Source organism: Oryctolagus cuniculus, chromosome 15, assembly GCF_964237555.1.
Source record: "Oryctolagus cuniculus chromosome 15, mOryCun1.1, whole genome shotgun sequence".
Lineage (NCBI taxonomy): Eukaryota > Metazoa > Chordata > Mammalia > Lagomorpha > Leporidae > Oryctolagus > Oryctolagus cuniculus.
The window spans coordinates 60,211,597-60,224,968 of record NC_091446.1 but is presented as its reverse complement, the minus strand read 5'-3'; the positions used below and the strand labels follow the sequence as shown (position 1 = coordinate 60,224,968).

The following is a 13,372-nucleotide window of genomic DNA, read 5'->3' as shown; positions in this document are numbered from 1 at the left end:
GGAGGATGGCCCAAGTACTTGGGCCCTGCACCCCATGGGAGACCAGGAGAAGTACCTGGCTTCTGCCATCGAATCAGCGCGGTGCGCCAGCCACGGCGGCCATTGGAGGGTGAACCAACGGCAAAGGAAGACCTTTCTCTCTGTCTCTCTCTCTCACTGTCCACTCTGCCTGTCCAAAAAAAAAAAAAAAAAAAAAATCTTAAAAAAAATAAGAAAGTATGGGGCTGTCACCATGGCATAGTGGATAAGGCTGCTGCCTACAGTCCCAGCATCCCATGTGGGTGCCAGTTGAATCCTGGCTGCTCCACTTCCAATCCAGCTCTTTGCTGTGGCCTGGGAAAGCAGTAGAAGATGGCCCAAGTTCTTGGGCTCCTGCACGCATGTGGGAAACCCCAAAAAAACTCCCAGCTCCTGGCTTTGGATGGACCCAGCTCTGGCCATTGCACCCACTTGGGGAGTGAACCAGCGGATGGAAGATCTCTCTCTTTTTCTCTCTCTGCCTCTGCCTCTCTGTAACTCTGACTTTCACAGAAATAAATACATCTTTAAACAAAAGATAAAAAAGTAAAAATGGTAGTTGAGTACTATATGTATATTATAGTTAGATGAAACTAATTTAGAAATTAATTTTCTTCCAAATTTTGATTTAAAACCTATTTTACTTATTTGTAATTCTTTTTGACACTTCTTTTTCTTTCTTTTTTTTTTTTAAGATTTATTTATTTATATGAAAGGCAGAGTTACAGGGAGAGAAGGAGAGACAGAGATCTTCCATCTTCTGGTTCACTACCCAAATGGCTGCAATGACCAGGGCTGGGCCAGGCCAAAGCCAGGAGTCAGGAGCTTCTTCTGGGTCCCCAACATGGGTGAAGGAGCCCAAGGACTTGGGCCATCTTCCATTGCTTTCCTAGGCACATTAGCAGGGAGCTAGATTGGAAGCGGAGCAGCCAGTACTCCAACTGGCGCCCGTATGGGACGCTGGTATTGCAGGCCATGGCTTTAACCCTCTGATCCACAGCCCCAGCCCCGATACTTTATTTTCTAATTGCCAGTTGAAAAAGGTAGATAGAGTTTGTGTACATTTTGAATGCCAGTACTTTATTATTAAACTGGCTTTATTCACAAGTAAACTAGATTTACTTATAAATAAAGCTAGGCTAAGTAGTTCTTATATGTTAACAGTTACAAAATGACAGGAATCAACTTTCTGTTGTCTGTACCCAGAGGAGACCATACACACAAAAAAAGCTAAAACTTACAGAGGGACAAATGACTAAGCTATTTGAGTAAGGAAGTCTATGATTTCCCTGCATTTTCATGGTAAACGGGGCCAAGATTGGACTTCAAGGAAGTCTCTACGGTGTTTTCTAAAACAAAGCAAATGGACTCTTGGAGAAGGCGGTGGGGCAGGGAATTGTGACTTTACCTTCTTCTGTTCTATCTTATACTTTATAAGAAGATTATACTCATATACCAAGTTGGTAACTAAAAAACAGCTTAGCAAAAAGAGACTTAAAGATGTGTGACAGACATTGCAGTGCAGCAAGTTAAACTGCTGCTTACAATACCCGCATCCCACATTGGATCGCTGGTTCAAGTCCTGCCTCCTCTGCTTCACATGCAGCTGCTTACAAATGTGCCTGGGAAAGCAGAAGATGATGACCCAAGTACTCACATCCCTGTTACCCACATGGGAGACCCAGCTAGAGTTCTGGGCTCCTGGCTTCAACTTGCCCAGTCCTGGTTGTTGCAGGCATTTGGGGAATGAGCCAGCAGATTGAAGATCTCTCTCTGTCACTCAGCCTTTCAAATGAAACAAACAAACATTTAAGTGTTCTTAAGAAACTTGGACTTTATCAACAACTTCTTTCATTTAATAAAAAAATGAATCTTGTTCCCTTTCTAAAATAAGACAGGATGGTCCTCTAGTGTTTCTTGTTCCAGGGCCTGCCCTAGTGTTCTTGAGTGTCTACAAATTCTGAGAGAAATTTAAAATCCTGAGTTTTTTTTTAAAAACATAGATTTATTTTATTTATTTGAAAGGCAGAGTTACAGAGAGGGAGAGGGGGAGGGGGAGGGAGAATCTTCATCTGCTGGTTCATTCCCCAGTGGCTGCAATGGCAGGGCCTGGGCTAGGCCTGGCCAAAGCCAGGAGCCACAAACTTCATCCAGGTCTCCTACATGGGCGCAGGGTCCCCTGGGCTTGGACCATCTTCAATTGCTTTCCCAGGTGGAAGCAGAGCAGCTGGGACTTGAACCAGCAACCTTATGGGATGCTGGCATTGTAGGCAGCAGCTTAACCCACTATGCCACAATGCCGGCCCCCAAATCCTGAGTTTTTAAGTGCAATTATGGTTTAAGAAATTATTTTAATACTTAAGACTAGAGGCTGGCGCAGTGGCTCACTTGGTTAATCCTCCACCTGCAGCACTGGCAACCCATATGGGTGCTGGTTCTAGTCCCAGTTGCTCCTCTTCCACTCCAGTTCTCTGCTGTGGCCTGGGAGGGCAGTGGAGGATGGTCTATGTGCTTGGGCCCTTGTACCCGCATGGGAGACCAGGAGGAAGTACCTGGCTCCTGGCTTCAGATCGGCGCAGCACTGGCAGTAGCGGCCATTTGGGGGGTGAACCAATGGAAGGAAGACCTTTCTCTCTGTCTCTCTCTCACTGCCTGTAACTCTGCCTGTCAAATAAATAAATAAAAATATTTTAAAAAATACTTAAGGCTAACTTTCTCTTATTTAGTGATAATTTACAATATCTTAGAACTTAAAGTTTAAGTAATAGTTTCCCAAACTCTGATCCTTGAATTTATGCTAAAGCACAAGTATATTAAGGCACAGGGTATATGTTAAGAACAGGAACCCTGGGGGCTGGATTGTGGCACAAAAGGTTAAGCTGCTGCCCATGTTGCCAATGTTCCATTATGTTGCTTGACAGTAGAACCCAGTCCTTACTGGGATATGTAGTAGGCAACATATGTGACTCTTGGATATTTTGTGTACTTTATTAACATTGCCTAAGCTAGTTTTTGGCTACTCTATAAGAAAAATATGATTATGCTTCTAAGTTCTATGTACAATCTGAAAATCCAATAAAAAGTTTTTAAAAGTTCCATTAAACCAGTTCTTTGAGACAAATTCTATTTAGAGGCTTAAAAAAAAAAAAAACAAAAAACAAAAAAAAACAGGTGATGGTGGCCAGCACTGTGGCACAGTGGGTTAAGGGGTAGCCTGTGGTGCCAGCATCCCATGTGGGTGCCATTTTGATTTCCAGCTATTCTACTTCCAATCCAACTCCCTGCTAAGGCACCTGGGAAAGCAGCAGCAGATGACCCAAGTCCCTAAGCCCCTGCACCCATGTGGGAGACCCAGATTAATTTCCTGGCTCCTGGCTTTCGCCTGGCCCAGCCTTGGCCATTGTGGCCATTTGGGGGAGTTAACCAGTGGATTGAAGATCCTCTCTGTAACTCTGTCTTTCAAATAAATAAATAAATAAATCTTAAAAATTTTATTTTAAAATAGGTGATAATATATCTTTAAATGTAGATGTATTAGGATAATCGCTTACTTGACTTGTATACCAAGTAAAACATTAACTTTTTGATTTTTTGCAGTAATAAGAAGGCTACCAGCACTTATGAGACTGCAAAAGCAGCTTGCCAGGAAGATGAAGCTCCCTATTTTCATAGTAGATGCATTCACAGCAAAAGCATTTCGTGGAAATCCTGCTGCTGTTTGCCTTCTAGAAAATGTAAGTCTGGTTTTAAAGTGCAGTATCTAGTATTGTAGATTCCTATAGAGCCAGTCATTTCTTTCCTTCTTTTTTTTGGGGGGGGGGTAAAGATTTATTTATTTGAAAGGCAGAGTTAGAGAGAAAGAGAGGTGTCTTCTATCCAGTGATTCACTCCCCAGATGACTGCAATAACCAGGGCTTAGCCAGGCTGAAACCAGGAGGCAGGAGGAGCTTCCTCCAGGTCTTCCATGTGGGTGCAGGGGCCCAAGCACCTGGGCCATCTTCCACTGCTTTCCCAGGCACATTAGCAGAGAGCTGGATCTGAAGTGGAACAGCCGGGACTGAAACCAGCCAGCGTCAAAGGCAGCAGTTTTACCCACTATGCCACAATGCTGGCCCCTAACCAGTCATTTCCTAGGGGAAAAAAAAAAACTTTGGTTTATGTGACTTTTTATGGTATCAGTGTCTGCAAGTTGATTTTGACCAAATTATGTGATGAGAATTTTTACACCTAGGTTAAGTCCAGAGCAATGAAGACTCATATAAAGAGGAATTAAGAATCAATTAAAGAAAAAGTACTGGAGTTCCCTTTTAGCCATCAGGTTTTCATTTAGTAAGCACCAAATGTTGAGAATGAACTTAGATGAGTTTTATGTGACTAGACATGGCTGATATTGCATTCGACATAAGATTCTAGCTGGATATATTTAGCTTTATCTGGAGTTCAGACAGTTAGGAATTCTTTTCAAGAGCAAGGAAATGAGACATTTTGTAAGGAATTACATAGGAGGTAGAAGGGATTAAGCTGAAATATTCATGTACAGAGAATTTAGGTTACTGAAATTTTCATTTTAAATATGCTTTTTGATTATGATGATTTAATATTCCTTGATCTTTGGGACTTTGTGTTGGCCCGTGGGGAGTAGGAAACAGTGAGGTCCCCTTCCACTGAGAGCAGTTAGTATAGAGTAGTTTGAGAGTTTCTTGAGGAGACAGTAAGCAGTTGGGAATTTTAAAATAAGTCATATTAAACTGGGGGAAGTGTGCACTGGTAGCACTGGAGCTCAGAGAATCTCAGCTTGGCCTGCACACAAAACTCAGCCGAGGAGCCTTAGTGATCCAAACGCCCCTGGCACCGCAGACTACTTACAGCACACTCTCTGGGCCCCCACATTCTCCAAAGCTCCCCGCGTGGCTCCAGCGTGCAGTCAATGTGGGGAGCTGTCCAGGTGGCCCTCAAATAGGGGGACATTGTTAATCAAGTCTGTAAGACACTTCTTTGCACCCTCAATGAGTGGAGCAGTAAAATGGCGATTGAGAGTCCTCATCGTGCTGTGATCTGGGCATTCATTATCTAACCTTGTAGCTGGCATTTTCCCTCCACTGAATGCAGCAGGTAATAAAGTTAATAGGCTTTTCCCAGTAACACAAGAGTCTGGGAAGATTAGTGAGAGAATAATTAACCAGAAGCCTTCTGGTAAACATAGCTTCCTGTCAAGGAGCCATGAAATTGAATGTAACTGCCTATCAAGAGACTTAGTGACTGGCCCCTGTGTCACCATTTAATAGCCTTGAAGAGTTTTGAGAATAGTTTTGAGTGATTTATATATTCAATTTTCTCCAGATAATAAGAATTGGCATTATTGCCCAACTTACTTCTGTCCTCTTGTACATTCCCTAAGCAGCAGGCTTAGAGGATCTATCTGGGGTGAGAGTTTGTTGCAGTAGTTAAGACACTGCTTGGTATGCTTGCATCCCATAGCTGAGTTCCGGCTCTGCTCCCAATCTCCCAATCCAGCTTCCTTTTTTTTTTTTTTTTTTTTTAAGAAATATTTTAGGGCCGGCGCCGCAGCTCACTAGGCTAATCCTCTGCCTTGCGGTGCCGGCACACCAGATTCTGTCCCGGTTGCCCCTCTTCCAGGCCAGCTCTCTGCTATGGCCAGGGAGTGCAGTGGAGGATGGCCCAAGTGCTTGGGTCCTGCACCCCATGGGAGACCAGGATAAGTACCTGGCTCCTGCCATCGGATCAGCGCGGTACGCCGGCTGCAGCATGCCGGCTGCGGCAGCCATTAGAGGGTGAACCAATGGCAAAGGAAGACCTTTCTCTGTCTCTCTCTCTCACTGTCCACTCTGCCTGTCAAAAAAAATATTTTATTTAATAAATATAAATTTCATAGGTACAACTTTTGGAATATAGCAGTTCTCCCCCACATACCTGTCCTCCCACTCCCAAACCATCCCACCTCCTGCTCCCTCCCATTCCATTCTTTTTTTTTTTTTTTTAAAGATTTATTTGAAAATCAGAGTTACACAGAGAGAGGAGAGGCAGAGAGAGAGAGAGAGAGAGAGAGAGAGAGAGGTCTTCCATCTGATAGTTCACTCCCTAGCTGGCCGCAATGACTGGAGCTGCACTGATCCGAAGCCAGGAGCCAGGAGTTTCCTCCAGATCTCCCATGCGGGTGCAGGGGCCCAAGGACTTGGGCCATCTTCTACTGCTATCCCAGGCCACAGTAGAGAGCTGGACTGGAAGAGGAGCAGCCAGGACTAGAACCGGCGCCCATATGGGATGCTGGCGCCGCAGGCCAGGGCATTAACCCGCTGTGCCACAACACCAGCCCCAATCTCATCCCATTCTTCATTAAGATTCATTTTTACCGGTCGGGGCGCCGGATTCTGTCCCGGTTGCCCCTCTTCCAGGCCAGCCCTCTGCTGTGGCCAGGGAGTGCAGTGGAGGATGGCCCAGGTGCTTGGGCCCTGCACCCCATGGGAGACCAGGAAAAGCACCTGGCTCCTGGCTCCTGCCATCGGATCAGCGCGGTGCGCCGGCCGCAGCGCGCCGGCCGCGGCGGCCATTGGAGGGTGAATCAACGGCAAAGGAAGACCTTTCTCTCTGTCTCTCTCTCTCACTGTCCACTCTGCCTGTCAAAAAACTAAAAAAAAAAAAAAAAAAAGATTCATTTTTAATTATCTTTATATATAGAAGATCAACTCTATAATAAGTAAAGATTTCAATAGTTTGCACCCACACAGACACACAAAGTATAAAGTACTGTTTGAAGGCAAGTTTTACTGTTAATTCTCATAGTACAATTCATTAAGGACAAAGGTCCTACATGTGGAGCAAGTGCACAGTGACTCCTGTTGTTCCAGCTTCCTATAATGTGCACTCTGGGAGACAGCAGATGATGGCTTAAGTACTTGGGTTTCTGCCACCCACATAGGAGATCTGATTGAGTTCAGGCTCCTGGCTTCAACCTGACTCGGGCCCAGCTGTTGCAGGCATGTGGAGAGTGAACCAGCAAATGGGAGGGGAGATTTCTCATTCTCTTTGCCTTTCCAATAAATAATATCAATAAATAAAAAAATTTAAAGATATATAAAAGAATCTATATATAATATACCTAAATATTTCTTTATTAAAATATACTTTATGGGACAGGCATTGTGGCAGAGTTTGTGATGCCTGCATCCCATATGGGAATGCCTGGGTTTCAGTCCCACCTCTTTTTTTTTTTTTTTTTTTTTTAATTTTTTGACAGGCAGAGTGGACAGTGAGAGTGAGAGAGAGAGACAGAGAGAAAGGTCTTCCTTTTGCCGTTGGTTCACCCTCCAGTGGCCGCCACGGCTGGCGCGCTGCGGCTGGTGCACCACGCTGATCCGATGGCAGGAGCCAGGTACTTCTCCTGGTCTCCCATGGGGTGCAGGGCCCAAGCACCTGGGCCATCCTCCACTGCACTCCCTGGCCACAGCAGAGGGCTGGCCTGGAAGAGGGGCAACCAGGACAGAATCCGGCGTCCCAACCGGGACTAGAACCTGGTGTGCCGGCTCCGCTAGGTGGAGGATTAGCCTATTGAGCCTAAATTCACAAAGATTTATAAATTTCTTTTTATTTATTTGAAAGAGTGATAGAGAGAGATAATGACAGAGAGAAAGCGAGATCTTTCATCTGTTAGTTCACTTGCCAAATAGCTACAATGGTAGGGACTGGGCCAGGCCAAAGTCAGGTACCAGGAACTGCATCTGGGTCTCCCACAAGAGTGGCAGAGGCCCACACATTTGGGTCATCTTCTGCTGCTTTCCTGGGCATATTAACAGGGAGCTGGGTCAGAAACTGAGCAGCCAGGACTTGAACCAGCCCTCCAATATGGGATGCTGGTGCTGTTTAACTTATTCTACAGCACCAACTCCAGGAAATAAAAATTTAAGCAAAAAGCTGTACATAATTAAAAGCAATATGCTTCAGTATGAATGGAAGAAGAAAAAAGAAAATGAGAAAGTTGCAATTTGGGGAAGCTCTCAGATAGTCTTTTTTTTTTTTTTTTTTTTTTTAGCTCAATAGGCTAATCCTCCGCCTGCGGCGCTGGCACACCGGGTTCTAGTCCCGGCCGGGGAGCTGGTCCTGTCCCGGTTGCTCCTCTTCCTGTCCAGCTCTCTGCTGTGACCCGGGAGTGCACTGGTGGATGGCCCAAGTGCTTGGGCCCTGCACCTACATGGGAGACCAGGAGAAGCACCTGGCTTCTGGCTTCGGATCAGTGCGGTGCGCTGGCCACAGCGCGCCGGCTGCAGCGGCCATTGAAGAGCAAACCAACGGAAAAGGAAGACCTTTCTCTCTGTCTCTCTCTCACTGTCCACTCTGCCTGTCAAAAAATAAATGAATAAAAATATTTATTTATTTACTTGAAAGTCAGAGTTACACACAGAGAGAGAAGGAGAGTCAGAGAGAGAGGAACAGGTCTTCCATGCGCTGGTTCACTCCGAGTTGGCCAGAGCTGTGCTGATCTGAAGTCAGGAGTCAGGAGCTTCTTCTGGGCCTCCCATGAGGGTGCAGGGGCCCAAGGAGTTGGGCCATCTTCCATTGCTTTTCCAGGCCATAGCAGAGAGCTGGATTGGAAGTGGAGCAGCCGATGCTCGATCCACATGGGATGCTGGCACGGCAGGTGGCAGCTTCACCTGCTACGCCACAGCGCCAGCCCCTCAGATAGTCTTCTAATTCTCTTCTTTGGGCTTTGGGCCTGTGAGAGCTGGCTGATTTGGTGGTCTGTTAGGACAACTAGCGTTGGAATCCAAAGATTCTTTTGGCAAGTCTCTTACTCATATTTTTCCACTCTGGATGTGAGAATCTTGTTCTCTTGGAGGCTACTCTATCACTTGCCTCAATTCATAATCAATAAAAATTAGAAGTATAAGCTGTGATTTCTTCCCTTGACTTCTTTTCCAACATGACTGGAGATAGGGTACACCTGAGACACTTAGTGAGCTCACAGGTGAGCACAGGAAAATACCAATGAGCCTTGGAAGACTGATCATAATTCAGTAGGTAGGTAGCTTACCATTAACATATTCTGCAAATACATATATTTTAAAATATTTATTTATTTATTTGAAAGGCAGAATTACACAGACACACACACACACACACACACACACACACACACAGAGGGAGAGAGAGACACACAGAGAACGAGAGAGAGAGACAGAGACAGAAAGCCAGATCTTCCATCTGCTGGTTCACTTCCCAAATGGCCAGAACAGCCAGGACTGGGCCAGACCAAAGGCAGGAGCCAGAAGCTTCTGGGTCTCCCATGTGGGTGCTGGGGCCCAAGTACTTGAGCCATCCTCCATTGCTTTCCCAGGTACATTAGCGGAGACCTAGATAGGAAATGGAGCTGCTAGGTCTCAAATCTGGAGTCACAGGTGGTGGCTTTACCCACTATGCCACAGCACCAGCCCCTATTCTGCAAATACTTAATGATTTATATGACAGACTCTTGGCTAGGGACCAGAGTTACAGATATCCCTCCTGTTGAGATCTTCCAAGTCAGGTAGGGGAAGTAAACCTGTAAACCTAATTAGCCACCAAAGAGGCTAGAAGTCCTAAAGGTACCAGCTACAAAGGGGACTCAGAGAATGGAACAATGTTGGATTTTAGGAGGGAAAAATGCTTCAGATTTTAAATGGGAGGCTGCAAAGGAATTTTTGTTTTGCTTTTAAACATTTTTTAAAAACAGATTTTTTCATTTTTTTTCATAGGCAGCCTGACTGGGGTGGGGGCGGGGGAGATCGTCCCTCCACTGGTTAAGTCTCTAAATGCCAGCAGCAGCTGGGGTTGGGCCAGGCAGAAGCCAGGAGCCTGGAACTCCATCCAGGTCTCCACATGTGTGGCAGGGGTCCAAGGACTTGGGCCACCTGCCGCTTTCCCAGCAGCATTAGTAGGGAGCTGGATCAGAAGTGGAGCTGCCAGGACTAGCACTGGTGGCCGCGAAGGATGCCAGTGTCGCAGGTGGTGGCTTAACCTGCTGCACCACAACACAAGCCCCCTTGCTGGCTTCTAGAGCATAACCCTCAGCTTCGGGAACAGACTTCAGGCTGCTAGCCATTTTTTATAATTCCATTTCATCGACACAATGCTCATTGGATAGATTGTATTATTGTCCCCATTTTACAGATCAAGAAGTCAGAGGCAGAAGAAGGTTAAGTAGTTTGCCTCTGGTCACACATTCCTGAGTGGCTGACCGCAGGTCCCACCCCGGGTCCGCCTGACCACAGAGCCTGTGCTTTGAACCACCATCCTCACCATTGGAATGGACGTCCTTTCCTGTGTGTGCTTACACAGCATCCCATATTTCCCAGCTGGTAACACGCATCGCACCTGGCATTCATTCAACGACTGTCTGCCTCACTAGACTGCAAATTCTATGAGATCCTTCCCTGTTCTGACTTGTTCCAACATACCCTGCCTCACACATAGCAGGCACTAAATAGATAACTGTTGAGTGAATGGGAATATATTATGATGAATTATGGCAAAACTTCCTTCTAAAAATTCTTCTTAATCAACAATCACTGATTTAAAATTCAAAAAAAGTATTTATTTGAAAGGCAGAGTGAAAGAGAGACAGACAGAGAAATCTTGTATCTACTGGTCCACTTCTCAACTGCCCACAAAAGCTGGTGTTGGACCAGGCCAGAGCCAGAGCCAGGAATTCAATCCTTGCCTCCCTCGTGGTTGGCAGGGACCCAAGCACTTGAGGTATCACTGCTGCCTCTTGGGGTATGCATTAGCAGGAAGCAGAGCTGGGAGTGGGACCCCAGCGATCTGATATGGGATGCAGGTATTCCAAGCAATGTCTTTTTTTTTTTTTTTTTTTTTGACAGGCAGAGTGGACAGTGAGAGAGAGAGAGACAGAGAGAAAGGTCTTCCTTTTGCCGTTAGTTCACCCTCCAATGGCCGCCGCGGCTGGCGCGCTGCGGCCAGCGCACCGCGCTGATCCGATGGCAGGAGCCAGGAGCTTCTCCTGGTCTCTCATGGGGTGCAGGGCCCAAGCACCTGGGCCATCCTCCACTGCACTCCCTGGCCATAGCAGAGAGCTGGCCTGGAAGAGGGGCAACCGGGACAGAATCCGGCGCCCCGACCGGGACTAGAACCCGTTGTGCCGGCGCTGCTAGGCGGAGGATTAGCCTAGTGAGCCACGGCGCCGGCCTCCAAGCAATGTCTTAACCGCTGCACCAAATGCCTGCCCCTGCTTTTGTGTTCTCACTAGTGCAGGCAGCATGGGCAAGATATATAAAATGAGTATGAACCTTGGGTTCTCTGATAGAGCTGGGGTAGTGTCAATAACGACCCTCAGGAACAACTGGAGATGGCCTGGGTTTGAGAGCTGCATTGTCTGAAATAGCTTTTCTACAGGAAATCCAAGTGCTTAAAAAGGAATCTCCTGTGTCTTCCTGAATGGTTTTAGAACTTTGTGGGGCCGGCACTGAGGTGCAGCGGGTTAAAGCCCTGGCCTGAGACACTGGCATCCCATATGGGCGCTGGTTCTAGTCCTGGCTGCTCCTCTTCTGATCCAGCTCTCTGCTATGGCCTGGGATAGCAGTGGAGGATGACCCAAGTCCTTGAGTCCCTGCACCCATGTGGGAGATCCGGAAGAAGCTCCTAGCTCCTGGCTTCAGCCATCTGGGGAGTGAACCAGCAGATGGAAGACCTCTCTCTGTCTCTACCTCTCTCTCTAATTCTGTCTTTCAAGTAAACAAAATAAATATTTTTTTTAAAAAAAGAACTTTGTACATCCAGGTGGTTTTACTGGTTTCTGTCTACCACAGAAGAACAATGGTGCAAAGACTGAAAAGGCAGGGCTATCATGTTTAGGCTGCCATGTTTCTAAACTGCCACCAGATGGGAGTATTTTAAAACTTTACTCTGACTTCCTGATACTCTTTTTGTGGGTCATAAGAAGATGGAACCTCAGTGTCCCGATGCAGTACAGAAAAGCATACATCTCTGTGTTGTTGGAAATTGGATTCACGTGAGATTGCCAAAGAGAAATGGATATTAAAGCAAGAGAATTAATAGCTGCTATGTAGCAATGGAAAAGAAGTTTGTAGTGTGAACGAGAAAAATTATTGGCACCCAAATCCAATATTCTGGATGAATGCATTCTTTTTCTTTTGTTTCTAAGGCTGTCCAAATTGAATCCTTCTCATGATTCCCCATTATATTTTTTAATATTAATTTATTTTATTTATTTGACAGGAAGAGAGACAGAGAGAGAAAGAGAGACAGAAATCTCCTATCTTCCAGTTCACTTTCCAAATGCTAAAAACAGCCAGGGTTAGGCCAAGCCAAAGCCAGGAGCTAGAAACTCAGTCTGGGTCTCCCCGTGGATGACAGGGACATAAGTAAGTGAGCAATCACTTGCTGCCTCCTGGGGTGTGCATTAGCAGGAAGCTGGAATCGGAAGGGGAGCTGAGACTGTACCCAAGCACTCTGATATGGGGTGCAGTCATCCCATCTGGCATCTTAACCACCATAATTCTTATCTTCTGGGTTTTAGGAACTCAAGAATGGCAAATTTGGCCAAAACAAATATGCATTTGTCTTGGGATTTCTTAAGAATTCAAAATCTGGGGCCAGTGTTGAGGTGTAATGGGTTAAATCATCACCTGCAGCGCCAACATCCCATGAGGGCACCAGTTTGAGTCCTGGCTGCTCCACTTCTGATCCATCTCCCTGCTAATGTGTCTGGGAAAGCAGTGGAGGATGGCCCAAGTGCCTGGGCCCCTGCACCTGTGTGGGAGACTCAGATGAAGTTTCTGGCTCCTGGCCTTGGCCTGTCTCAGCCCTGGCCATTGAATCCGTTTGGGGGGGGGGGTGACCCAGCAGTTGGAAGATCTCTCCCTCTCTCTTTAACTGTACCTTTCAAATAAATAAAAATAAATATTTAGGCCCACGCCGCGGCTCAATAGGCTAATCCTCGCCTTGCAGCGCCGGCACACCGGGTTCTAGAACCAGTCGGGGCGCCAGATTCTGTCCCGGTTGCCCCTCTTCCAGGCCAGCTCTCTGCTGTGGCCAGGGAGTGCAGTGGAGGATGGCCCAAGTGCTTGGGCCCTGCACCCCATGGGAGACCAGGAGAAGCACCTGGCTCCTGCCATCGGATCAGCGTGGTGCGCCGGCCGCAGCGCGCCGGCCGTGGCGGCCATTGGAGGGTGAACCAACAGCAAAAGGAAGACCTTTCTCTCTGTCTCTCTCTCTCACTGTCCACTCTGCCTGTCAAAAAAAATATTTAAAAAAATTCAAAATCTAGTGAGCATTTTGTGATTAAAATTAATTTTCATTCTCAAAAGAAAACATATTTCTTTTT

The 13,372-nt window shown here is 46.4% G+C and overlaps 1 protein-coding gene across 1 annotated transcript in view; it reads left to right on the top strand.

Annotated features, from left to right (window-relative positions):
• Nucleotides 1-13,372, top strand: part of PBLD (phenazine biosynthesis like protein domain containing) — a 38,485-nt gene that overhangs the window by 12,364 nt on the left and 12,749 nt on the right. The window contains exon 4 of the mRNA XM_070057146.1: nucleotides 3,616-3,752. Within this exon, the coding sequence (XP_069913247.1) occupies nucleotides 3,616-3,752 (137 nt within the window). The remainder of the gene's footprint in view (nucleotides 1-3,615; nucleotides 3,753-13,372) is intronic.